The sequence below is a fragment of the Alternaria burnsii genome (assembly GCF_013036055.1).
Source record: "Alternaria burnsii strain CBS107.38 chromosome Unknown 726, whole genome shotgun sequence".
Taxonomy (NCBI): Eukaryota; Fungi; Ascomycota; class Dothideomycetes; order Pleosporales; family Pleosporaceae; genus Alternaria; species Alternaria burnsii.
In genome coordinates, this window is record NW_024066126.1 from 14,080 (window position 1) to 37,617 (window position 23,538).

Here is a 23,538-nt window from a genome sequence, read left to right on the forward strand (position 1 = left end):
CACTCGAGACCGCGGCTCCACGCATCCATGGGCGATGCGTCCCGCTACCTGTCACCGGCCATCAGCAACCACTGCCCCTCGCGCCTCCACCACTGTAGCCCGTCAATCTTGCAGGCAAGATGTCGGAAAAGCAAAAGGGCATCTCCCTCCGCAAGAAGCGGGGGGACAAGAGCAAGAAGAACGCGCCGCCGCCCACCATCAGCGCGCCGCGACAGATTAGTGCGCCCATGCCAGCCGGCGTCGCTGCTGCTTCACTCCCCAGCTCCGGACGTCCTTCGAACGAATCCAGCCGCTCGAGGACCAGGCAGGATGCCCCCCAGTCACGCCCGCAGCGACCCGACAAGACGGCCGATCTCGTCAAGAGGAGGTACTCCCAGAAGATCACGACGCTGCCTGGCGACTTTGGAAATGGAGAACCCATGCCGCAGATGCCAACAATGCCCGCCCAGTACAGAGAGAAGAGCCAGACGAGAGAGGGACGGCCGCCGGGAAGCTCCAATGGACGGGTGTTGCAGGTTGACCCACGAGCGTTGAGAGACCCCAACCTGGAAGTAGAGCGATGTGAGACTACTGCGTGTCGCCGCCTCGCTGCCTGAATACTGACCTCGCATAGATGTATCTACCATCCTTGCAGACGCCTCAGAGGCCGACATCAACCGCTACCAAGATGAACTGCGCAAGACGAAACACCGTACATCCCTCGACCTACAGCATAACGTATACCAGAACCGCACACAATTCATCAAGATCAGTAAGGAGGCAGAGAAGCTCAAAGGCGAGATGCGAACACTTCGTCAGTTGATGTCAGACCTGACCACTACACTGGAACAGACGGCTTCAGCTACAGGCGCCAACGACGCTGCAAGCTCCCGAAGGGCCAACCGAAGCTCCATCGGAGACCTCAACCAACTACGCGCTGGTCAGCTGCAGCAGCTCTACAGAGACGTCGAGGGTTCACAAAAGTATCTACCGCCTATACCTGGGCGATATATTGTGTGGAAGTCCACAAGATGGTTTGAACTCGACTCTGCAACCCTCAAGGCGAGACGAAGAGTGCGGCTCCTGCTACTGAATGACCATCTCCTTATCGCAACGGAGAAGAAAGCGCGAAATGACGTCCCTGGTCAACGCGATGGCAACAGAGCAAATATGGAATTCATGGCCCAACGATGCTTCCCACTGCAAGATACTCAGGTGATTAGGACACCTGAAGAACGCATCATCATTCGCGCTGGCTCGGAGTCCTTCACATACGACACCAAGAAAGAGGATAGCGGCGACAAGTCCGCTTTCGTTGCTACCTTTCGTAAAACCAAAGATGACTTGCGCAAGAGCCAAGAAGCGGATGTGCAAGACAAAGATCGAACGCAAGACTCTTATAGCCATCTCCTTTCACGCGACCCTGCTTTCATGAACAGAACGGAGCTATTGGATAACCTTTCTGACGGCATCAACAACGAACAAGTTAGTACATTCATCGATATGGACGGTCAGCAGCGCAACATCCGGTGGGTAGAAAGCCAACTCGACGACTTGGACATTGAGATTGCGCTTCAACACTTTCAAGAGGCAGTCCTGAAAGTCGATCGCCTGAAAGTGCTCGCGAAGAATATCAAAAGCAACGAGATGGCCAAGACAATCGTCACATACAAAGTCAACGAACGTGCTGCTAAGCTGGCGAATGTTTTGGTAAAGCATATGGTAGAGCATAACAACTGGTTCACGTCCGTCAGGCAACACGTCAGCTGGGTTGTCCAACTAGGTTTCGAAGACCGCGCACGCGAGGCCTATCTGGAAGCTCGTGGTAATCTCATCAAGACTCGCACGCGGTATGTCCTCACCTTCGTCATTTATGCTCACCATTCATTGACTCTTTCAGGCAATGTATATTCGAAGGCAACCTTCCCGACTACATCTTCCAAACTTCATACATCTATTTCACCATTATCAAAAACACCGTCGACATGTTTCAAAAATGCTTCCCACAACAGCTCATGTCCGCTTGCGTAAAATGGGCGAAAGAACATATTGACCAGTTCAACATATTGTTGAAGAGGCAACTCAGTAGTGTTGATGAAGGCGGCAATGTGTGGAACGAATGCTTGAGGCTAGCACATGAACATGCAGAAATGCTGAGAGAGGTTGGATTGGACTTCACCGAATTGGTCGGAAATGGAATCGGTGGACAAGATGATGAAGAAGCACCTGCTCCTGTAGGTTTGGGAGTGTCTGCATAAGCCTTCCAGCGTGCAGTCCAGGACCAAGTAGTAGTACGTCCGTGCATATATAATGCCAAGTATTGATCTGTGACACAGTCTATCGTTCATATGGTACTCGGCCCCTGCGTCCTGGCAGCTGATCTGGTTTCTTGCTAAATATGACCGATTCTGCCTTATCTGTAACTGTCTTTCACTCCTATCCAGACTCCTCCAAGCTCTTCACTGTCAATCGAGTTGATCCTATGGAAAAGAGTGCTTATCACGGTAATGCAGTGCTTGCTGTTGTTGCCTTGTGGAAACCCACCTTCACCAAGGAAACACAAATGTATAGCTGACTTGTTTGTCTTTTACCTCTCTCACTCTTACGTCCAACATCAAAGCTTGGGACTGCGCCAACGATACCTTGACTTTCGCCACTAGCATCAGTTAGAAAGCATCTGCATCCAGAAACTATTCACAAACGACAGTCGAAATGCCGTCTGAAGCTGAAAACATCAACTACCTGTACTTGGTACTGACCAATGACGGCAACCCAACTGTGAGTCTTACCAAACCTGCTCCAAGTGCGCTTGAGCTGTGGAGATGGTTTCCACTGCCTAGATGTTCTTGTCATGATTCTCGTCACACGCACATGGTTATACTAACTTACCATAGATTGATTGGGACGCTGTCTCCAGTGCGCTTAACCTCAAGAAAGGCGCGGTCACAAAGCGATGGTCGCGCCTTAAGCAGGCTATGGAGAAGAACGAAGTCCCCGGGGGTACCACATATCAGTTTCTATGGCTTTGTGTCAAGCATCATACGCGCGCTCAAGTAAGTACCGATTTGTTTCACTTGGGATATTTCGCAATGACAGGTTCACTAATGATGTCGTAGCCACCAAACTGGAACGACATCGCTGCCAAAGCAAACACCACTGCTGGAGCGGCATCAAAGCGCTACTCCCGGATGAAGAAAGCGTTTGAAGAGAACGGTACCGCGCCTTGTCCTTCATCTCCCGTCAAGGACACTCCCAAATCTACTGTTAAGAAGTCTCGCAAGACTGCCACTTCGTCCGGCGATGATGTTGATGTCACCCAGACCACGCCGACTCCTAAGCGCAAGCGTGCATCTCCGAAGGAGAAGGTCGCCTCCGCCGAGGACGAAGCCAAGCTTAGTTCTGATCCGGAGAATGAGGACGACCAAGAAGAACTCCTAGAGTCCAAGCCCAAACGCGCCAAGGTCGGAAAGACTAACTGCATCGTCACCCCTAAGCCTAAGCCTAAGCCCAAGCCCAAGCCCAAGAGCATCATCAAGGAAGAGGAGACAAGCAAGGCCAGTGTGACCTCTTTCTCCGACGCTCAGGAAGATTCCACCCTTCAGGACGAGGCTGGAGAAGTCGACCACGATACTTACCCCATTCATGAACGTAAGTTACCCTACTCCTTGGCACCTCAGCGTCTTTACCAACGTGCTGAAAACCCATTAGCGGAGTCAGCTGACTCCATTGACCCCAGCGATTACTTCGTCTGAGCTCCTCACTCCCGTTAAGATGGACTGTGTCAACGATTGCGCCCAATGTACTTGTTACGCTAGGGAAAAAGCTAACGTGCTTATGAGCAGGAACTCTGGAATGGCTCAGTCACAGCGGGTAGAGCTTGAGAAGATGGTCGTATCATGAATTGAAGCTTTCTCATCTTCGGAAAAGACTTGACAGGATTTGTTGGACTGCATCTTACAGAGTTCAGCATCCGTTTCAGTAGATTGCACAGCGATGGCGTCAGTTGTGTTTGACCAGAAAACTTTAGCTTCTGATTCAAACAAGGAGAAGAGGGACCTAGGTCTCTGTAGGCGCTGAGATAGTATCTTCCTTCATACGTCTGATGAGATTCATTCACAACTCTTCTCTACTTACGGTGTCAACACCAGTTTTCCAGTTGTCTTCCTTCCCTCGATGTCCTTTGTTGCTCTCACAATCTCGCTCAAGGGGTACACATCATGAATCTTTACATTCAGCCCGTCTTTCTCGATGAACTTCCACAGCTCATTTGCGGCTGCCTGAAGCTCTTCGCGAGTGGCAATGTAGTTGAACAACGTAGGCCGAATGAGCTTGACATTCTTTGCCGATAAGCGTCTGTATGGTGTGTAAGTCGTTTCCCAGATGAAAAAAGTGGCGGAAGAACTTACGCAAGCGCAAAACCCTCGACTGGTCCCGATGCGTTTCCAAACGAACACATAGTACCCTTTCTCCTCACCACAGCCAGTGAGCTATCGAAAGTGGACTTCCCGACGGAGTCGAAGACTGCATGCACGCCCTCACCTCCAGTAACTTCTAGCACCTTCTTGACAAAGACGTCTCGATCTTCCTCATGGTATTCTAGTAGCACCTCTGCGCCATTTTGCTTGGCCAAATTTCTCTTCTCTTCTGTGCTGGCCGTAGCAATGACCCTTGCGCCGACCGCCTTCAACAGCTGACACAACCATAAGCCAACGCCACCAGCGGCAGCGGTGACAAGGATCCAGTCGCCTTTCTTGACTTCGTACGCGTCGCGGATCAAGGTTACAGCGGTTAGCGCCTGGAGAAGGGAAGCAGCAGCAGTCTTTGTGGAGATGGAATCAGGCAGCGGTATAGTGTAGTTCGCTGGTGCAGCGGTATACTCAGCATACGCTAGTTGTCCCATGTAGGCTACCTTCGCTCCAGGCTTGAGATCAGAGGGCACATTGGGTCCGACGGAAGCAATCGTTCCAGCGCCTTCTCGGCCAAGAATGTAGGGGAACTGCGGAGGCTTGTAAACGCCTGAGCGGAAGTAGCTGTGAATTCCCGTCAGCAATCTATCATCAGATTCATGGTCATGTAGTACTCACGTGTCGATGTAGTTGATGCCAATGAACTCGTTCTTCACAAGCACCTCGCCCTCCTTCGGCTCTGGAACCGGTACGTCAGTTTTGTACTGTAGAACTTCCGTGCCCCCAGTCTTCTCGATGAGGACGGCTTTCATAGTCTTTGGGAGAGATGACATGGCTCTGATGTTGTGTGCTCTTGGAGCGATATGCGAATTGATTGTTGAGAGTCGTGTTGCTGCAGGTGTCGATCTTGAAAGAAGTTGCGCGGAACGAAAAGCCAAAGTCATGGATTACGAGAGACAAACAAAGAGTCTGCTCAATTCGAGTAGGCTATCTGGAGAGGGCATGCTCGTTGATGATAAATACCCGCGGGCACGGCATTATTTCCGAGTGATCAGCGAATGACCGCCCCGCTCCCCGCACACGTCATTATCGTCTCCATTCGCGACTTCTTTCTATCAGATGCGGCAGTCACAATTACTCTCCCATGGCATGATTTTGGTTGTTGCTGCACTGACCGTCGCCAAGATGTACTTTGTAGGGCGCGCCATCATTATGCTGTGTTGGTAGGGCGTTGTTACCCGAGCGCTGCAGGTAAAGCATATGGGTATCGCCCGCCGTTTATCGGAATGAATGGTAAGCGGCAGATACGAACCCGATAGGAGGCTTTGTAGACGGTTCTGGAAGCCTTTTTGATCAACTTAACATCAAGCTTGCAAGGATGTAAGGCGCACGTCTTTGGCCTCTCTTCTTGTATAGCTCTATTGATCACTAACATAGTCGGCGTTCGTTATCACGATTCTACAGTCATAAATTGCTCCCTGCCCTTAGACCATGGTCACCGTACCATTATATTGGCTTCGAGATCTATATTTTCTTTCCGTATGTCGAGTCGTTTTCCACATTGATCGTCCGCAGGGTTCTCGAGAAGCCCGCCCTTTCACTTCTGATTCTCACCACCGTCTCCGCGTAGGATATAGGAGGACAAGTACAAGAAATGGGAAGAAGACTGGCCATACAGGTACCACCAGAAGCAGTTTGGCATGAAAGATCCGCAGATTCTTCGGAGCGGGTTGCTATCGTTTAGAGCAGACCTGGTAGCTCTCCTCAACAAGCAGAGAGTTCAGCTAGAAGCTCTAGAGACTCCACGAAGCAAGTATGCTTTCCTCAAAGAAAAATCAGAAATATTGCAAACTATGCATATTGCTTCTGAGGCCTCATGTGCAGTCAACAAAAGAGAGAACAAGAGCCTAAGGCGTAACTTAACTACTATGCGCAAATTCGCAAAAATATCTGATACGGGCTTTACAAAGTTAGATGTGCGAGTTAGACTCAAAGATGAATGGGCACAGACTCATAACAGCAAGTTGAAGGCGGGAGTTCAAACCTTTAGGAACACACTGCAGGCCAGGCGACCTTAGCAAACCTAGCAGCGTCTGAGCGGATGGAGTCGCAACATGCTTGGGAAACTGCGCGGCACCAGTAACCTGAATGGGACCTAAGGACGTAGAATGTGCCGATCAACTTTGCCTTGAGAATACATCACCTCTACGTGCAAGGTAGTACGAGTGTTCTCCGACGAGGAATGAACGGTGCATGCGAAATGTTCAGTGATCTGGAGTCCTGAGAGACAAAGGGCGCCCTCGCTTATCTCGCCCAAACGGTCGCGCACGCGTTCCCACGCGGCCAGCGGCATGAACCAAGTTCGTCGCTGCCCCTACGTCATCGCTCACATCGCAATTGCAACCCACAAACATGTAGACAGAATGTCTACTTCTACTCACATGACGCACATAGACATACTTTACTACTTCCAAGACCTAAGAGCATCAATTATCTCCACTTAGGGAACGCCTTCAGCATGGGCGCACTGTTCTCCTCCATTCTTGCGCCTATCGCTCTGCCGCTGGGCTCATTTTTAGCCATTCCTATGCTGTCTTCGTGGTCGACAGGCCTGAACCTCATCTTCCTTTCAGTCGCATGGACGACAATCGCGGCGTCATATTCTCCTCTTCAACTTGAGCTGGTTGCACCACTAGTTCTACGGCTATCTCTCTACATCATCCCTAGCCTGATCTTCTTGCTATTCGATATCGGAGTGCCCAGTCTAGCAGTTGAGTTCAAGTCGCAAGGACAATGGGGCATTCCAAGCAACCAGAAGGGAGGCGCAAGAGCGATGAGGAGGGTTATAGCATGGAGCTGTGCGAATGTGCTGCTTGCTGTTGCACTACAGGCGGCCATGGAGTTCTTGATTACCGATGTACTACGAATGAGGAGTCTTTTACTTATCAAAGGCAGCAAGTGGGGATTGAATCACCTGCCCAACCCGTGGACGATGGTCAAGCATGGCATTATCGGGCTTCTATCACGCAACGTGAGATACCATGATCGCGTTCACCAAGTACACTGTGCTGACAAACACGACCTAGATCCTGCAATACTATGTCCACACACACGTGCTTCACTCACCGACTGGCGGTGCACTTTCGAACTTGCATCAAAGCTGGCACCATAGCATCAAGATTCCATACTCCTTTGCTGCAAACTACGACCACCCCATCTGCCACCTCTTGCACCGCTTCCTACCCCTTTACCTTCCGGCAATTGCTTTACGCATGCATATCCTCACCTATTTGATTCTGGTCGCTGTTTTCAGCTTAGAGGAGACATTTGTGTACTCGGGATATAATGTTCTACCTTCGACCATCATGTTGCGAGGTATGGCGCGACGTGCCGATGCGCACATGATGAGTGAGGGAGAGGGTAATTACGGATGTCTGGGTGTCTTGGACTGGTGCCACGGCACGACACTGGGCAAGGATGTTGTTGAGGACCTCAAGGCAGAGATGGAGAAGCATAACGTGGAGGGCAAGGCGGGGAAGGCTATAGACGGCGCAGGGGACGCGGCGAACGGGCTAGCGGGCAAGTTTGGCAGAGCTAGAAAAGGGAGAGGAAAGAAGTAAGTAGGTCAATCGGTGGGCAATAAGTTGTGTAACGAGGCAAGTTTTCGAATCGCGTTGGCGCAACTGGTCTGGTGGTGAGGAACACCTTTGGTCAGCTGTCGCTTGGATGCCCTCACGTCATGTCGCTTGGAGTTTGCGTGGCAATCGGCGCAGTATCGGTCGAACAATGTAACGTCTGTATCTCTATTTCATGCATCAGTACTCTCGATTACCGCCCAGTATATACCGCGCCAATTGAACGCCCAACTATGACATCACGCAAGCGGAGACCAAATGTTCACTTTTGGACCGTCTCGGATTCGCTTGCTTGTTATAAAGTCTTATGGTAAATGCCTTGTCGGTATCCTCCATGAAAAAAAATTGGCTGCCGTGCCGCTGCGGTTCTTGTTCCTCGCTAGTACGGCTGCAGTATGCCGAAGTCATCTTTCATCCCATGCACTGAACGCCGAATGCCCGATCGTTATCCGTCGCTTAGAAGACCATCTGGTGAGGCCTGTCTGAGCTACGGAGGCTGAAGCTGGCACCGAGGTAGTCGGCGAGGTGAGCCTCCTTCTTGATGGTGGCCAGAAGGGCCTTGTCGACGGCCTTCTGGTCCTCGACGCGGTCCTTGGAGGTCTCCTTCTTCTGTCACATGTGTCAGTACTGTCGCGTTCCTCCTTGATCGTGAAAACGTACCTCGGGCTTCTCGCCCTGCTTGAAGAACGCATCCTCACCAGGCTTGTGGGCGGCCTTGTCCTTGGTGAAGTAACCGTCCTGGCTAGCCTTCTCGATAACCTTCTCGTCTACGCCCTTCAGGTCGACCTTGGTGGAGGTGGCAATGACATATCGGGCGTTTACTCGTCGAAGGGGAACACCGTTGACTTTGAAGGGACCGGTAACAAGGAGGACACCCTGGGAGAGGTGCTTGAGGACAACGACGCGCTTGCCGCGGAAGCGACCAGCAAGGAGGATGACGACGGTACCGGGCTGGAGGGACTCGCGAACCTTCGCAGGGCGGACAGACTTGCGGGCCTTGAGTCGCAGTTAGCGGAGCTCCCAATTGACGTCCTGATTCTCATCCTTGCACACCCAGGCACACCCAGGCACACCCGCGGCATGCTGTCGCAGTAAATGCACCCAATACCCCTGCAGTCCTTCTCTTGCATGCAAACCGTCTTCTATCGCGAACGTACCTTCTTGGGGACAGCAACGTCCTCAGCAGGGTAGTACTTGCTGGCCTTCTGCGAGTGGTGCGGTATCGACCTCTCCCCCTTGGAGAACTTCTGGGTGGTGGGCTTCGTGTCCTCTTGTTTGGCCGCCATTTCGTTTCGCTGTGGTCGTTAGTGCTGGTCGGTGGTGTTGGCGATGGGATCGTATTTTCGTGAATTCGAATGTGTGCCAAGCTGTCCAATCGATACGCGCGACCGGGCCGCCAGTTGTTCCGTCGGTTACGTAACCCGCATGGAGCTTGCAGCTTGGGGTCATGCTTGCGGGACGGCGGCTGAACATCATTGCCCCAACCCCAAACACACGCTGCAAACATGTCTGTTCAACCGCTCATCACCTTCAAGGCCGGCCAGTGCGAGCTGACGGTGAGCGACACCGCTTCTCCAGTACTGGAGCGTACACTAACAATACGTGCAGCGCGGCGAAGGCAACTCACAGACAGTCAAGCCAGTCCAGACACCTGGCTATGTCTATCTGTACCAAGGCGAAGATGGTTTGTACGCAACCACGACACCATGTTCATCAGCTCACATGTCCAGAATTTGTGCACTTCTGCTGGCGGCCACGCGACCGCTCACTCGATCAGTCCGAGCTCGACCTCATCATGATTCCTGGTGACGGCTCCTTCCAACCCTACACCGGCAAAGACGCCGTCGATGACTCGGAGAACATCAAGTCACCCACCGACGGCCGCATCTTCGTCCTCAAGTTTAGCTCGAGCTCACAGCGCTATCTCTTCTGGTTACAATCAAAATCACAGCACCCGCGGGGCGCGAGCTGGTTCAGCGAGCGTGATCTCAAGATCGGACAAGTGATTGACCTTCTGCTGACAGGCGAGGAGATTGATGTGCACGCTGAACTCGCAGGCATCTCAAACTCATCTGGCAACGACGAGGACGAGACAATGGAAGATGTAGAGCCGTCTAGCCGAAACCGCCACGGTAGTACCGGAGGCGCAGGAGCTGGCGCTACGGGAGGTGATATCCGAGATGAAGGCGAAGAGTCCCGAGAAGGAGGTGCCGATGGTGGTCGAGCGTAGGTTCCGTCTATTTGTATCGCATTCGGCGTCGTGGCGCGGTCTACCTTTCCGGAAAGAATCGAGCTGCTGTGCAAGACTTCAACTGCTCTATACAAAGCTCTAAAGATATCCTGTTACGATACGGCGTTTTGGGAGAAGCTTAAGACCATCCAAGCATATGGCGATTGGCACTGGCTGCTCATGTACAACAATAGAAAATAAGCATCATGCTCCGTCTTCCACTGGCCACGCCGCGGCGCTCGTTTCGCGTCTATACTTTGTTTTTGCTTCTAGAACACAGCGCTAACGCGTCGACAGAGCCGGCTCGGGTGATGTCTCCGCCATTGTCCAAGACTTCATGAACTCGCTCAAGGGCGGCAACGCAGGCAGCAGCACCCAACAACAACGAGGATCAGAACCTTTCACTACACTCCTCGACCTTCTCTGGCCTTCACACACCCTCCCGACCGTTCAAAATGCGTCTGACGAGCTCATCGATGCCCTGTGTGCACAGCTACCGACCACTCCTTTTCTCCTAGAAGCCGAAGTCGAAGATATCGACGAGATCGACCCAAACTCCGAGACCGCACAAATGGCTATCCAGACACTGAGTCGAGATGAGAAGATTGAGGTCCTGCAAAGGGTTCTACGGGCACCGCAGTTGAGGGCGGCTTTGGGTAGTTTGACAGAGGCACTAAAGACTGGTGCTCTGCCAACTGTGAGCCAGGCACTGAAGATCGACGTTGAGAACGGAGGCTACATGAGAGGTGGTGGAATGCCACTCGGTGGTCCAGATGCGGTCAAGGCATTCTTGGAAGGTGTCAAGAAGACAGTGGAGAAAGAGAAGAAGGGCGACGATGAAATGGACACGAGCTAGATGACCCGGTGACTATCGATGCTTGGATACACTTCGGCATTGAATGACGACCGACACACAATCTAAGCATACATAGATGACGATCAAAATACGAGTTATGCATGGCAGAGGTGGGGTAATCCATTCATTTCTGCCGGCTATAAGGATTGTTTTACTCTTCTCTAGAGGATTGCTTCCTATCTTTTTGTGGGAATCTATATCAGGGTCTGCCGTCTAGCAAATCGCTACTAGGAGTTTACGAGAATCTCGTCTCCCTGTCTTGTGTTTTCATTCTTCTTGTGTCTGATGAGGAGGCCAATCATGCACCATATCGTTCTCTCACTGCAGTAATTCCGCTCAGGTTCTCAACATCCTGTGTGACTCCTGGATGCTGTTCCCTATATGCATTCATCCAATAATCCCGTTGTTTCTGCCACCGTGGTTGTGAGTAGCATCGTACACAAGGTACTCGCGAGTGAAAGACAGGCCGGAGGAAGTGGTCTGCGCAAAGGTTTGGCTCTACTGTGCTATGCCAATGTTAGCAACTAAGGCTAGGAAAATGGAGAAGTGGTAAGTGGGATGGAATTGTACTCACCCAGTATCAGGCTCTGGGTCCGCGGGAGTGAGGGAGGTCGAAGGTGAGGAGGAGACGGGCTCAATGAGAGAATTGGCATTGGAAAAAGCAGGCGATGGTTGATTGGAAAATGGAGATATTGGAGATGTGGACACCGGAAGACCTACACTGGTGGCTTCTTGCCCCGTAGTGGGCGCGATGAAACGGAATGCTGGCGTGTGACCACTCTGTTGCAGTCCTTGTACTTGGCTGCTCAACACTGTAGCTCTCAGCGGGGGACCATTCGCTGAGGGTGTCATGGACGATACAGCGGAGCTCGAGCGTGACAACTCGGGTACGGTTTTACAGAGGTCGTTGGAAATTTGACGTCCTGTAGCGATGGCATGAGGACACGGCGTGGTGCACACGATCCTCTTGTGGTCACAAGCATAGGCTTGGAGAAGTTTGTGACACATTTTGGGTAAAGGACGCGTTCCTGTAAGGAGGCTTAGGACCTGTGATTGACAGTTGGATTCTGGTAGTAAGTGAGTGCAAAAGTAGCAGTACAGAGGTCAGTTGTAGTAGAATAAATGAAAGTGACGCAACATAATATTTCCAAGAACGAGCAAGTGACTCTGTCATTCACAAGCGGCGTAGGAGCGCTGGCTTGGCTGATTCACTTTACCTTTACCCGTTTGCCAACCAACATGTCTGCCTATCAAACGCCCATATAGCACGCGCAGGAAGAAAACATTGGCTCGGCAGATCAGAACTTTTAGTTCTATGCTAAAGGTTGTATCAACATTGCAAAATCGTGAATGGCCAGTGTAACGACGACCCCTTCCCCATGCCGTGAACACCGCGCCATCAAACTCCATGCCACCAAATGCTCAAACAAAAACGCAAACCTGGTGAAATGTTGAAGCACTAGTAGCTTCGCCCGAACAAGATCCATTGCTTGGCAGGAGTCTGGCAATCAGGGTTGATGCACTTGGTCTTGCCGGGCTCAATACCCTCGGGCTGGTCGAAGGGAATGCACAAACTCTTTGCACCCATGGCAGGAGCCTGCTTGTCTTCGGCAACGCCATCTCCAAGTGCTGTACGCGCACTCTTCGCCTTGACCTCGTCTTCACACTTGTCGCCCTCGCAGTGGGGAACAAGAACGACGTTCTTGCCGTTCAGGGTGGGGACGAAGTCATCCCAGTTGGTAAGTTGAATACGGTGGTCCCGGTAAGCCTTGTCAGCCTTTTCGAACATGTCTTTTTGGATCTGCTCGAGTAGCTTGGGAACCTCTTGCGCAAGGCTGCCGACGTCGATGGTGCCACGTGCAGCGTCCTTGTCATCAATGTCACGGCGAGATGTGGTAACAACACCCTTCTCGGCATCCTTGGGACCGAACTCGATACGTAGAGGAATACCCTTCAACTCCCAGTCGTTGAACTTCCAGCCAGGAGAGTAGCCCTCGCGGTAGTCGGTCTCGACGCGAACACCAGCCTCAGTAAGGTCGTCAGATATCTTCTTGACCTTGCTGTAGAGATCTTCCTTAGCCTCCGCAGACATCCTGACTTGGTTAGCATAATGGCATTCATGAGTAATCCACGACAAACGTACTTGGCGGTGACTCCTACGGGGATGACAACAACTTGGATCTCAGCCACCCTAGGAGGAATGACTAGACCACGGTTGTCTCCGTGAGTCAGAATCATGACACCGATCGAGCGAGTAGTCAGACCCCATGAGTTCTGCCACACATGGACGTGTTCCGACTTGCCGGCTTCCTTGGCAGTGGGGTCCTCGACTGTAATGTTGAACATCTTTGAGAAATGCTGGCCGAGGGCGTGTGATGTTGCGGCTTGAATACCACGTCCAGTAGCGGGAATGAAACCCTCAATGGTTGTGGTGTAGTCGGCTCCAGGGAACTTCTCGTTTACTGTCTTGGTTCCCTTCACGACGGGAACGGCCAGCAGGTCCTGGTAAACATCAGAGTACCAGTCCAGAATCTGTAGTACCTCATCGCTCGCCTCCTTCTGGGTAAGATGTGCGGTGTGGCCTTCTTGCCATAGGAACTCGCGCGATCGGATGAAGGGCATGGGGTCTGAAGACGGGTTAGATGCAGTCGAGGCAAAGGTCGGTTGGATACTCACGCTTAAACTCCCATCGAACAACGTTGTTCCACTGGTTCAGCTTCAGGGGCAGATCGCGATGCGACTGGATCTTGCGTGCGAAGTATGGGTACATGGCAGTCTCTGAGGTAGGGCGCACAGCGACGGGCTTCTCCAGGTCAGACTTTCCACCCTTGGTCACCCACGCAACCTCGGCGGCAAACCCTTCAACGTGCTCCTTCTCTCGCTCCAAGTTGTCGGCGCTGATGAAGATGGGGAAGTAGGCGTTTCGGACTTTGAGAGTCTTGATCTGGCCGTCGAACCAGGATTTGATGTTCTCCCAGATGGCGTACGAGGAGGGCTCGAGGATGTAGCATCCGGCGACGTCGTAGTATGAGATCATCTGGCCCTTGGTAATGACCTGCTGGTACCAGTCTCCCAGGTCAGTCTCCTTGGCAACATCGATACCAATGAGTGCTGAGCCCTCAATCTGTCGCATAGTCAGCATCGCCTCGGGTCCGAAGAAGACGTTTTGCAGTCCTGACCGACCTTCTTCTTCTGTTGCTGGGGCTTCTTGGCAGCTTTCTGGGGGTTGCCGTCCTTCTTGCTCTTCTTGGTCTCGGAGATGGAAAGATCTTTCATCTGCCCGTCGGCAGCAGTGGCTTCGGCCATGTTGAATTATTCTAGGAAAGCAAGGTCAACGCGGTTGGAGGTACAGTCGTGCTGGCAGCCAATGTGGAAACGATATGGGGACGGCAACAGGTGTTGATATTGTGCTGGGTGGCTTTGTGTATAGGGCAAGTTGGCGGGGCAGGCGGGGTATCAACACGCGACTTGGAGTTACTTACGCGCAATTGAGTCGGGGAAAGCTGAGGGGGAAGTATGCGACTAGAGATGTAGAGGATGCAAATCCAGCGGACTCACTCAGAGCTAAGACAGAGTCGGCTTGTTGCAGGCTCGTGTGAGTCGACGGCCAAAAGTGGTGGAGGGGGCCGAGTCATCGGCGCAGGGGTCCAAGCTAGCGCGACTGACCGACGGAGCTACGATTCGCCGCGCGGGCGGGCATTGCTGGAGATTTTCTGGACCGCGTAGAGGCAGCAACAACCGAGCAGAACAGCTAGAACCCAACACAATGGCAGGCATCTTCGAGCAGTCCCGCAGCGGAGGAACCCTGTGTAAGCTGGAACCGCCAAAACCAGGGCCGCAGAAAGCTAACCCGTGCAGTCCTCGGCGGCCAGAAAATCAGCGGACAGGACATTCGCGACCAGAACGTGCTTGCGACGCAGGCAATCTCGAATGTCGTCAAGTCGTCCTTTGGGCCCTCGGGCCTCGACAAGATGATGGTCGACGACATCGGCGACGTGACCGTGACCAACGACGGCGCCACCATCCTCAGTCTGCTTGACATCGAGCACCCCGCAGGCAAAATCCTCGTCGACCTCGCACAACAACAGGACAAGGAAGTCGGAGATGGCACAACCTCGGTCGTCATAATAGCCGCCGAGCTGTTGCGGAGAGCAAACGAGCTCATGAAGAACAAGATCCACCCCACCACCATCATCACAGGCTACAGGCTGGCCTTGAGGGAGGCGGTCAAGTACATGAACGAGAACATCAGCACCAAGGTCGATGCGCTCGGCCGCGACTCGCTCGTCAACATCGCAAAGACGTCCATGTCCAGCAAGATCATCGGTTCCGACTCCGACTTCTTCGCCAACATGGTCGTAGACGCCATGACGGCCGTCAAGATGACAAACAACAAGGCCGAGGTCAAATACCCTGTAAAGGCTGTCAACATTCTCAAGGCACACGGTCAGAGCGCCACGCAGTCGGTACTCGTTAAGGGCTACGCCCTCAACTGCACAGTCGCCTCGCAAGCCATGAAGACACGCATCACCGACGCCAAGATTGCTTGTTTGGACATCAACCTGCAGAAGGAGCGAATGAAGCTGGGTGTTCACATCACCATCGACGACCCAGAGCAGTTGGAGAAGATCCGAGAGCGCGAGGCTGGCATTGTCACTGAGCGCATTGAGATGATTCTGAAGGCCGGCGCCAACGTCATCATGACCACAAAGGGTATCGACGACCTTTGCTTGAAGCACTTCGTCGAGAAGGGTGCCATGGCTGTGCGAAGGTGCAAGAAGGAGGACCTACGAAGGATAGCAAAGGCCACCGGAGCGACGCTAGTCAGCACGCTTTCCGATCTGAACGGTGACGAGAAGTTCGAAGCGGCAAATCTTGGTCATGCTGAGGAGGTCTCTCAAGAGCGCATCTCCGACGATGAGTGCATTCTGGTCAAGGGCACCAAGGCCTTCTCTTCTGCATCCATCATCCTGAGAGGTGCCAACGACTACGCCTTGGACGAGATGGAGCGATCAGTACACGACTCATTATCAGCAGTAAAGCGAACCCTGGAAAGTGGACGTATTGTCCCTGGTGGAGGTGCTGTTGAGACTGCGTTGCACATCTACCTGGAGGAGTGGGCAACGTCAGTGGTAAGCCATTTCAATCCCTACATGTCTCATGGTATCACTAACAATTGGTTCAGGGCTCTCGGGAACAGCTAGCGATAGCTGCCTTTGCCCAGTCTCTCCTTGCCATCCCCAAGACACTCGCTATCAATGCCGCCAAGGATGCTACTGAGCTTGTCGCTAACCTCCGATCACGGCACGCTCTTTCACAGCGAACAGTGAACCCTTCAGATCCTTCGTCGCAAGACGCAAAGCAGCTAGCCAAGTCTAAGAACTACAAGAACTACGGTCTGGACCTGATGAATGGTAAGGTACACGATTGCCTAAAAGCCGGTGTGCTGGAACCCAGTATGAGCAAGGTCAAGCAGTTGAAGTCGGCAGTGGAGGCGTGTGTCGCCATCATGCGTATCGATACCCTGATCAAGCTGGATCCTGAGGAGCAAGGCGGAGGTGGTGACGACGGTCATGGACATTAGATGTCCCGGCGTCGAGAAGAGATAGGCCGGTCTGAAAAGATAACGACAGCGTAATGAAGGCTCCAAGCCCACGTGCAAGATGCTCTTCCTCCGTCCCCGCTCATCCTTGAACAACACACTGAGGACTTTGACTAGAAACCTGCTTGCCAAGGCACTGACTCATGAAAAGTTTGGTGGCCACATGCTGAATGCAGTTAAATTGTAGGACCTTCGGACCGACCCTAGCACTTGTCCTCGAAGTGGTGTATACAGCTCAGCCTTGCGAATCGCAACCACAACAGACAGGTTTTTGACGTTACAATCGCGGGACAAGTCATATTGTAAAACTGTCGGGTTAAACACCAGGAACTCTTACCAGTCTTACCAACTTTTAGTGCCTCGTCTTTGTGTTCTACCCTCGGCATGTCAAAACCCTTGGTAGAGATCTACATGCGAATCTGCCGCGCCGCCAACACACGCCTTACCGGTGAGGCTATCTCGCGACCGAAACATCCGACGTGCCTGGTGGTCACCTAGATGGGGAAGCGCACGGCTGTATTGGCTCTGCGTGGCTTATGTCGTGACCTATCAAAAGGCTGCACAAGCGAGCTGAGGAAGAAACAACGACCCGCCTCGCTACCCCATGTTCGTTGTACACCCGTTGTCCCTGCAGCGGTCACTAATACATCTAGCGTTCACATGAATGGTATGTGTAGATGAGGAACTTCTGGGCTTTCAGTACTGAGAGACTGGGAACAATGACAGGAAACAAACTTTGTCATATCTAGCTATGCTGACGATCTAGTCGCTTCTTGAAGCGACTTCGTTTGCACTCTTCCACTGAGCCTCAATTTACACAAGCCTCAGCTGATCAGCCCGCCAATACCCTTTTCTCGTATCACAACCGCGACATGCAAGCCCCAGCGGGTCACTGCACGCCTTACGGCACATCGTCTTTCGCATTGCTCGCAACCCAACATGGGTACTTAGCTTAGAAAGTCTGCTCTTTCGCAATGGGGCTATCCTCATTCTCAACATTGCAAATCTTTGAATCTTGGGCGTCATGGCATATACCAACCTTAGTCCGTTGCTCGCCATCCTCTTGTCTTTGAAGTATGTGGACGCCGCTATGATACGGGCGCCGACACCTGCTGTCACGCCTGCGCCTGCTGCTACAGCTGCTCCGCTTGCCGTCAGGGACATCACTACCATTGGTTATATATCCACGGGCATGTATGGCAGTACTACACTGTGTAAGAAGAGTCACCCAAATTGGGCCTTTGTGAATACTAAGACTGTTCAGATGAAACCATCACAGCGAACAATGAGGGTCATGTCATTGCAACATCAGGTAGTCTGTACAAGATCTGCGCCCCAGAGTCACTCTGCGAGTTCTTTTCTTGCGAAAATGATTATGCAGTGTTTCCTACCACGAGTATTTTCTGGTACGATGCTACACCTTCAACTCCTCTATACCGATGATTGACGTACCATCACAGTGGAGGCGCAAGCAGTACATGTAGCTACTGGGAACTGGTAAGATATTGGTTCCCCCACGAACTCAATGTGAGACATATACTGACTTCGGAAACTTGCAAATAGGCAACAGATATCAATGACCCTGCACCACTGACCAACTACTGGTGTGATGCCAAGACGGAGACCGGTGGACTGATCTTGATGGTTACACCTGATGATGGTATGCGCTCTTTACCCCGCTTCCAACAACGCGTATGCTGATGGTGCATTTCAAAGACTCTTCGACCTCCCCCAATACGGGCTCAGCTTCGAACACCCCACTGTTCTCATCCTTCACGCCAGTGTCCGGTTCCGATACTCCAGGGTCCTCAGACATACCAGCCGCTCTGCCACCCTCGGCAGAAGTTAAAGAATCAAAGAAATCAACCCCAGTCGGTGCCATCGCTGGTGGAGTAGTCGGTGGCGTCGCTCTTCTAGCCGCCATCGTTCTAGGTGTCTTCTTCTTACTTCGTCGCAAGCGGAAGCAGCAGAACAACACCACTACTAATAACAACGTGCCACAGCCACCTACCGCACCCCAGGCACCACCAGCAGGCGTTCAGTACTACCATGAGCAGAAGCCCATCCCTCAGCAACAGGTCCAACAGATGCCTTCCCCACCTCCTCAACAACAACCGCACTACGGTCATTATGATCCCAACGCGCAACAGGCGCCGCAGTTCTATGATTCCAACGCTCAGTCTGCGTATGCTGCGCAGCAGGGTAGCTATGCGATGCCAGAGAAAACACCCGCTGTGACGAACCCGGTACAGGCAAATCCATATTATGCGGACAACAGTGGACCAGTGAGCCCTGTGCCACAATACACGCCTTCCATGTCGCCGGCAGTTCCGGTGAACGTTAATGAGCTACCGGCTGGGAGGACGTAAGAACGAGGATGCGGTTGTGGATCGTGAGTAATGTGGTGCTGGTCTTCGTGGTTGTTGATGCCTCTATCCCCTCTTGACCAGTACCATACCAAGTGCCGCATGATGGGTGACAGATTAATGTGCATATCAAGTGCGATTACGTTCCAGTCTATATGAATTATACCCCTTGTTGTTCAATTCAAAAGGAGTCAAGACCGACGTTGCAACAGGATGTTTACATCAACGAAGATGTATTCTTCGATGATAGAGCCGCATAAGACATTCAAGCGTGCTGTTGAGTATGCGTTGTTACAAATCCATCATGATTTTGAACAATAACCCTTGTGGAAGCCCCAAGCCATCTTCTGGTGTTCTTTTCCGCAGTAGTACGCATTACCACATCCAGCACACTTGGACTTTGCGCATGGAGCTCCGCAATGACCGCACCACTTCTCCTTGGCACGTTTGTCCCACCTCTCCTTCGTCCTCAATGCCACTTGTTCGAGCCAGTCATCTACAGGTGTACCACTAATCGCCAAAGTGCGTTGGCTCTTACTGGAATTCGCACCCTTTGCTAGTTTACTGAAACGCACCGCAAACTCTTCGGGGGTATCCAGAGCAAATAATTGCTTTCCTTTTGGTCCAGGACCACGACCTACATCGCCAAATTGCATGGAAGAAAGGTCGAGAAACGACTGAACGGTTTCGCTGTCGTGCGGGGAAAATCCTACGACCGCATGCTTCAGTTCTGACTCGTGACCACTAGTGTACATTGTACCTTCTGGGAGTACGTAGATAGCGGTCGTAAGCTTTGGGTTGCGGAAAGTTTCTCCAACAACAACGCGCCTACTAATGGTCGTCATGTAAGATGAGCCTGGCCCCTTACCATAAGGAAAATGTCGCACCCTCAATTTCGTCTTGTCATGAAAGAGGGCGAAAAATATTTGGAGAAGACTGATGGCCTGGTAACAGCCATCGTGATTGCGCGCTTGGTAAAACAAAGTCTCCAGTTGCTCGTTCGAGAGTGTGCTGTCCTCGATTTGGTCCTGAAGCAGGAAATCGGTGGGAAGATCTGGAGCATTTGGGGTACTCGCTTGCTGTTGATCTAGTATGATCCAGGTACACGCATTCTTGTTCCAGCCTTGAGTCACCAAATTATTGAGCGCGACTGTCCGTGGTTCGGTATCTGTGCATGTTGGTCAGTTAGAGATCAACTTTCCTTTCTGTTTTGCAGCATACCGGGAAAGGCGACTTCTCTCAATCTAGTGTGTCGAAACCGAGGCTCTGTAGTGATACGCTCGTAGTTTAGCAAGACAGCGATATCATAGAGATCCAGCACCTCTTCCGAATCTGTCATATTTGCCAGGGTCTTGCGAAATTCGGCACATGTAATACTGAGATGGCGGGAGCGTTTTTAGTGAGATCCAGATTATGGCGCAGCCGCTTGACTATTCGAAGCTTAGCGCAAAACACGTCTTGAAAAAGGTGATGTCACTTGAGGACGCGTCACAAGCTTGTATCTAGCTGCCAACACAGCAAGGGAAATCAACATCTTGTGGTTCTGTATGTCCAGTTCTTGCTCTAGGCTCAGATGCTCGTATTGTTGCTACAGCGAATCTTGTACGTCTGCACGTCTATGAACAATGCCTAATCCTGGGTGAGTCGAGGGAAATGCAAGCCGACAAGCTTTGCCGTAGGTACGTTTGTGCTGCTACCAGCGCTTCCGACGATGAGAACTCGCACGCCCTCCTAGAAAGGCTCCTCAAAACCAGACATACCCAACAGCCTTTCTTACTCACCGAAGCTCTGAAGATCTATATCCCGCAGGCTGTCTGCCTCTTCACGACCAGAATCAGAACACGCAGACGACTGGGTGGCCGTCAATGGGAATACATCGCTTTCTCGGTTCGGGCTTAGAACCACAGAACTGGCCGCGCTCTTACGCGTATTATACCACGCCGAGGACATCATAAAGTTGCCTGCCGGTTCCCTGGAACACCTATCATACCTGTCTTAGAGCATGTTTTCCTCTCACTCTCAATTTACCTTGAAGCCTATAGTGTCAATCCAGCGAAGCGGGGTTCACCATAGACGATGAAGGGGTGCATGATACAATGGACGATAGGACCACGACCCCAGTCGGCTGCAAGGAGTATATCGACACGAAGCCGAAGCATGCGGCACGGCAGTAGAAAGGTGTGATGTCTATGCATTAGCGTACCCAAAGCTGCGGATATTACCTACAACACGTATACTCCTGTGGCTCGTACTTGTTGCTTGCTCTTGAGTACCTAGGTACACCACAACATCACACAGCAAAGAAACTTCCATAAGAGCAAAGTACATCACTTCAGGTAGCACTATGTCTGTAGAAAAATTGACAATACTCGAGAATCGAAGTTCCCGTTGCGGCGCGGAGCTTGAGCTATGGTCAATGGTCGATGACCACGCCACAATGACGCATAAAACGACGGCTTCGGAAGTTTTCATCGGCATAGTCGAACGGACCAATGAGTACACGATCTCAAACTCGATGCACTATGCTACTACAAGAGAGACTAGATGAGAAGACGCAACTATGAATATTGTCTTCTGGCATACTAGACTTTAGGTCCTCATAGCTACTACTCTATCAACAGGCATGTTTAACAAAATAGGTAGTAATCAACTCCTTCTCAGTGCCCTTGTTCGCAGGATTCTGCCAAAGTGTCGACTCGTCACCAACTTCACTATGCTTCGTTGTTGCTGTCTTCTCAGATACGTCGTCCTGCAATTGAAGTCCATATGCTTCGTTGGCCTGCTTTCGATCGTTTGATGCTGGTAGCGTTTGTTTATCGCTCTTGAATCCATCACGATCTCTTTTACTATTACCGAAATGGGAACTCAGAAGGCCTGGAACGTAGCGCACGAAAAACGGATTGAGGGCGGGTGCGCATGCGCAGACGATTCCGGCATTTACTTCAGCAAAACACCATTGGGATTGCTCAACAGCATCCCATGTATAATCGGGTGAGATCATGAGCGGCTTCAAGAGCGTTGTTCGACGAATGGCCACGAGGCATACGCTTGTGCAAATAGTCAGCAGATTTTTCCGATGACAATCTTGATGACTTACAATCCTCCGGTCGCGAATATGCCGCAAACAGTGATCTTCCGTCTCCGCGACATCTGTAGTCTTGCGACAACGGGTATCGGAAGTACCAAGGTAATCACATCGATGACGATGTTCAGTACTGAGAGCGCCATGTACTTTGTCAGCTGATTCATACACACAGCCCCGGGCAAACGTGTGAGATCCCATGTTGCGGCTATCGGTCTGCAGCCGAAGGTGCTCACGAGGTCGTAAAGTGTTGCGTACACTATTACACAGGCGATGAGAATATGAACCAACGTGCGGAACTCTTTCTGTGGTGATAAACGTAGGTAAAAAAGTAGGATGGAGAGCTTTGAGAAGGCAAGGCTGGTGGCATACAGGATAGTACCAACTAGCGTCCACTGCGCGTCTCATTAGTCGTGCAGTGATGATCTTGTAGTGCTATACCTACTTTCTGAAAGGGAAGTTCATAGTCTTCTGTCTTGACTTCCCACATATGGTAGCCCAAGCCGGACTTCATATCTAGACATCGTTCAGCTTTACAAGATAAATTGAATGATGTGGAACACACGTGGAAAATTGCATCCGAGCAGCGCAAGGCTGCACATCATTGCAAATACTATCACATCTACACATGTTGAATTAGCGACGACAACTCTCTCACGTTCTGTACGCTATCCAAACGACTTACAGTCATTGAGGTGGATTCCCATCTTGGTAACATGCGCTCTCGTGAAGAGCTGCAAGACTACTGCTACCAGGGCAAGTGCGGTTGTCGAGACGCCGACAGCAGCGAGTTCTCTGTGGAGATTTGGTGGATTGACTGTGTGTCTAGTATGACCAGGCGGTGGGACTGCCACATTAACTGATGCTGTGCTCATTGTCGCTGATTTAGGATATAGTTGTAGCTCCAAGTCCGAAGCTAGAAAGCTAAGGCACGAGAAGCGTATTATAGACTTGGACTCAATCCATCAGCACTCCAGGGTTTGCTGTGCCTCATACTAACATGATACCGCTGGAGTGGTTCCAATGCGTCACCAAATCAAGGTGAATCCCTTTCCGCGAGGCTGTTTTTGGTATGTATCTACAAAGCTAATCCGAATCCATGGATGTACCGGAAGGATTCTGACTTGCATTGAGGGTTGTTGACTTTAGCCAGCGATGTGCCCGATACTCCATTCGTTCTCGACTCCAGAATAAGGTAATCCGACTCCGCAGCGACAAGAGCTCCACGACTCTGTAAGTCATAGTCGTTCAACTCAGGATTGTTTGTATTAGGAGATGCCGGTTTAGATGATGTGGCTGTGGAAATGCATATGCCTGCACATCTGCATATAAAGAGCGGACGGACGGCACTAGTCCAGCAGGGATTTCCGGAACAGGCCATA

General features: G+C 51.6%; 11 protein-coding genes across 11 annotated transcripts; 5 read left to right on the forward strand and 6 right to left on the reverse strand.

The window, feature by feature from the left end:
* Window positions 1-119: 119 nt before the first annotated feature.
* Window positions 120-3,731, forward strand: GT037_010155 (uncharacterized protein; the record flags this gene model as incomplete). Its single annotated transcript, XM_038935202.1, has 7 exons — window positions 120-561; window positions 614-1,829; window positions 1,880-2,213; window positions 2,650-2,757; window positions 2,874-3,032; window positions 3,096-3,627; window positions 3,688-3,731. 7 exons carry the CDS (start codon window positions 120-122, stop codon window positions 3,729-3,731), a joined length of 2,835 nt encoding a protein of 944 aa, XP_038781998.1.
* A 378-nt stretch (window positions 3,732-4,109) lies between these two features.
* GT037_010156 (nad-binding protein) lies at window positions 4,110-5,218 on the reverse strand (the record flags this gene model as incomplete). The annotated part of the gene is made up of 3 exons (XM_038935203.1): window positions 4,110-4,332; window positions 4,386-5,009; window positions 5,064-5,218. The coding sequence occupies 3 exons, from the start codon at window positions 5,216-5,218 to the stop codon at window positions 4,110-4,112; spliced, it is 1,002 nt and encodes a 333-aa protein (XP_038781999.1).
* A 1,685-nt stretch (window positions 5,219-6,903) lies between these two features.
* Window positions 6,904-8,005, forward strand: GT037_010157 (uncharacterized protein; the record flags this gene model as incomplete). Its single annotated transcript, XM_038935204.1, has 2 exons — window positions 6,904-7,416; window positions 7,472-8,005. The coding sequence occupies 2 exons, from the start codon at window positions 6,904-6,906 to the stop codon at window positions 8,003-8,005; spliced, it is 1,047 nt and encodes a 348-aa protein (XP_038782000.1).
* Window positions 8,006-8,476: 471 nt separating this feature from the next.
* On the reverse strand, window positions 8,477-9,306 carry GT037_010158 (60s ribosomal protein l6; the record flags this gene model as incomplete). Its single annotated transcript, XM_038935205.1, has 3 exons — window positions 8,477-8,629; window positions 8,681-9,016; window positions 9,178-9,306. The coding sequence occupies 3 exons, from the start codon at window positions 9,304-9,306 to the stop codon at window positions 8,477-8,479; spliced, it is 618 nt and encodes a 205-aa protein (XP_038782001.1).
* Window positions 9,307-9,525: 219 nt separating this feature from the next.
* Window positions 9,526-11,106, forward strand: GT037_010159 (uncharacterized protein; the record flags this gene model as incomplete). The annotated part of the gene is made up of 4 exons (XM_038935206.1): window positions 9,526-9,576; window positions 9,629-9,704; window positions 9,751-10,246; window positions 10,548-11,106. 4 exons carry the CDS (start codon window positions 9,526-9,528, stop codon window positions 11,104-11,106), a joined length of 1,182 nt encoding a protein of 393 aa, XP_038782002.1.
* A 517-nt stretch (window positions 11,107-11,623) lies between these two features.
* On the reverse strand, window positions 11,624-12,114 carry GT037_010160 (uncharacterized protein; the record flags this gene model as incomplete). Its single annotated transcript, XM_038935207.1, has 2 exons — window positions 11,624-11,630; window positions 11,681-12,114. 2 exons carry the CDS (start codon window positions 12,112-12,114, stop codon window positions 11,624-11,626), a joined length of 441 nt encoding a protein of 146 aa, XP_038782003.1.
* A 451-nt stretch (window positions 12,115-12,565) lies between these two features.
* GT037_010161 (prolyl-trna synthetase 2) lies at window positions 12,566-14,412 on the reverse strand (the record flags this gene model as incomplete). The annotated part of the gene is made up of 4 exons (XM_038935208.1): window positions 12,566-13,199; window positions 13,250-13,733; window positions 13,783-14,230; window positions 14,290-14,412. The coding sequence occupies 4 exons, from the start codon at window positions 14,410-14,412 to the stop codon at window positions 12,566-12,568; spliced, it is 1,689 nt and encodes a 562-aa protein (XP_038782004.1).
* Window positions 14,413-14,872: 460 nt separating this feature from the next.
* Window positions 14,873-16,690, forward strand: GT037_010162 (t-complex protein 1 subunit alpha; the record flags this gene model as incomplete). Its single annotated transcript, XM_038935209.1, has 3 exons — window positions 14,873-14,915; window positions 14,965-16,238; window positions 16,292-16,690. The coding sequence occupies 3 exons, from the start codon at window positions 14,873-14,875 to the stop codon at window positions 16,688-16,690; spliced, it is 1,716 nt and encodes a 571-aa protein (XP_038782005.1).
* Window positions 16,691-17,732: 1,042 nt separating this feature from the next.
* On the forward strand, window positions 17,733-19,077 carry GT037_010163 (uncharacterized protein; the record flags this gene model as incomplete). Its single annotated transcript, XM_038935210.1, has 5 exons — window positions 17,733-17,922; window positions 17,973-18,114; window positions 18,169-18,205; window positions 18,272-18,368; window positions 18,425-19,077. The coding sequence occupies 5 exons, from the start codon at window positions 17,733-17,735 to the stop codon at window positions 19,075-19,077; spliced, it is 1,119 nt and encodes a 372-aa protein (XP_038782006.1).
* A 299-nt stretch (window positions 19,078-19,376) lies between these two features.
* GT037_010164 (uncharacterized protein) lies at window positions 19,377-20,413 on the reverse strand (the record flags this gene model as incomplete). The annotated part of the gene is made up of 2 exons (XM_038935211.1): window positions 19,377-20,242; window positions 20,296-20,413. The coding sequence occupies 2 exons, from the start codon at window positions 20,411-20,413 to the stop codon at window positions 19,377-19,379; spliced, it is 984 nt and encodes a 327-aa protein (XP_038782007.1).
* Window positions 20,414-21,688: 1,275 nt separating this feature from the next.
* GT037_010165 (uncharacterized protein) lies at window positions 21,689-23,031 on the reverse strand (the record flags this gene model as incomplete). The annotated part of the gene is made up of 4 exons (XM_038935212.1): window positions 21,689-22,121; window positions 22,172-22,551; window positions 22,602-22,672; window positions 22,842-23,031. 4 exons carry the CDS (start codon window positions 23,029-23,031, stop codon window positions 21,689-21,691), a joined length of 1,074 nt encoding a protein of 357 aa, XP_038782008.1.
* Between the last annotated feature and the right edge of the window lie 507 nt (window positions 23,032-23,538).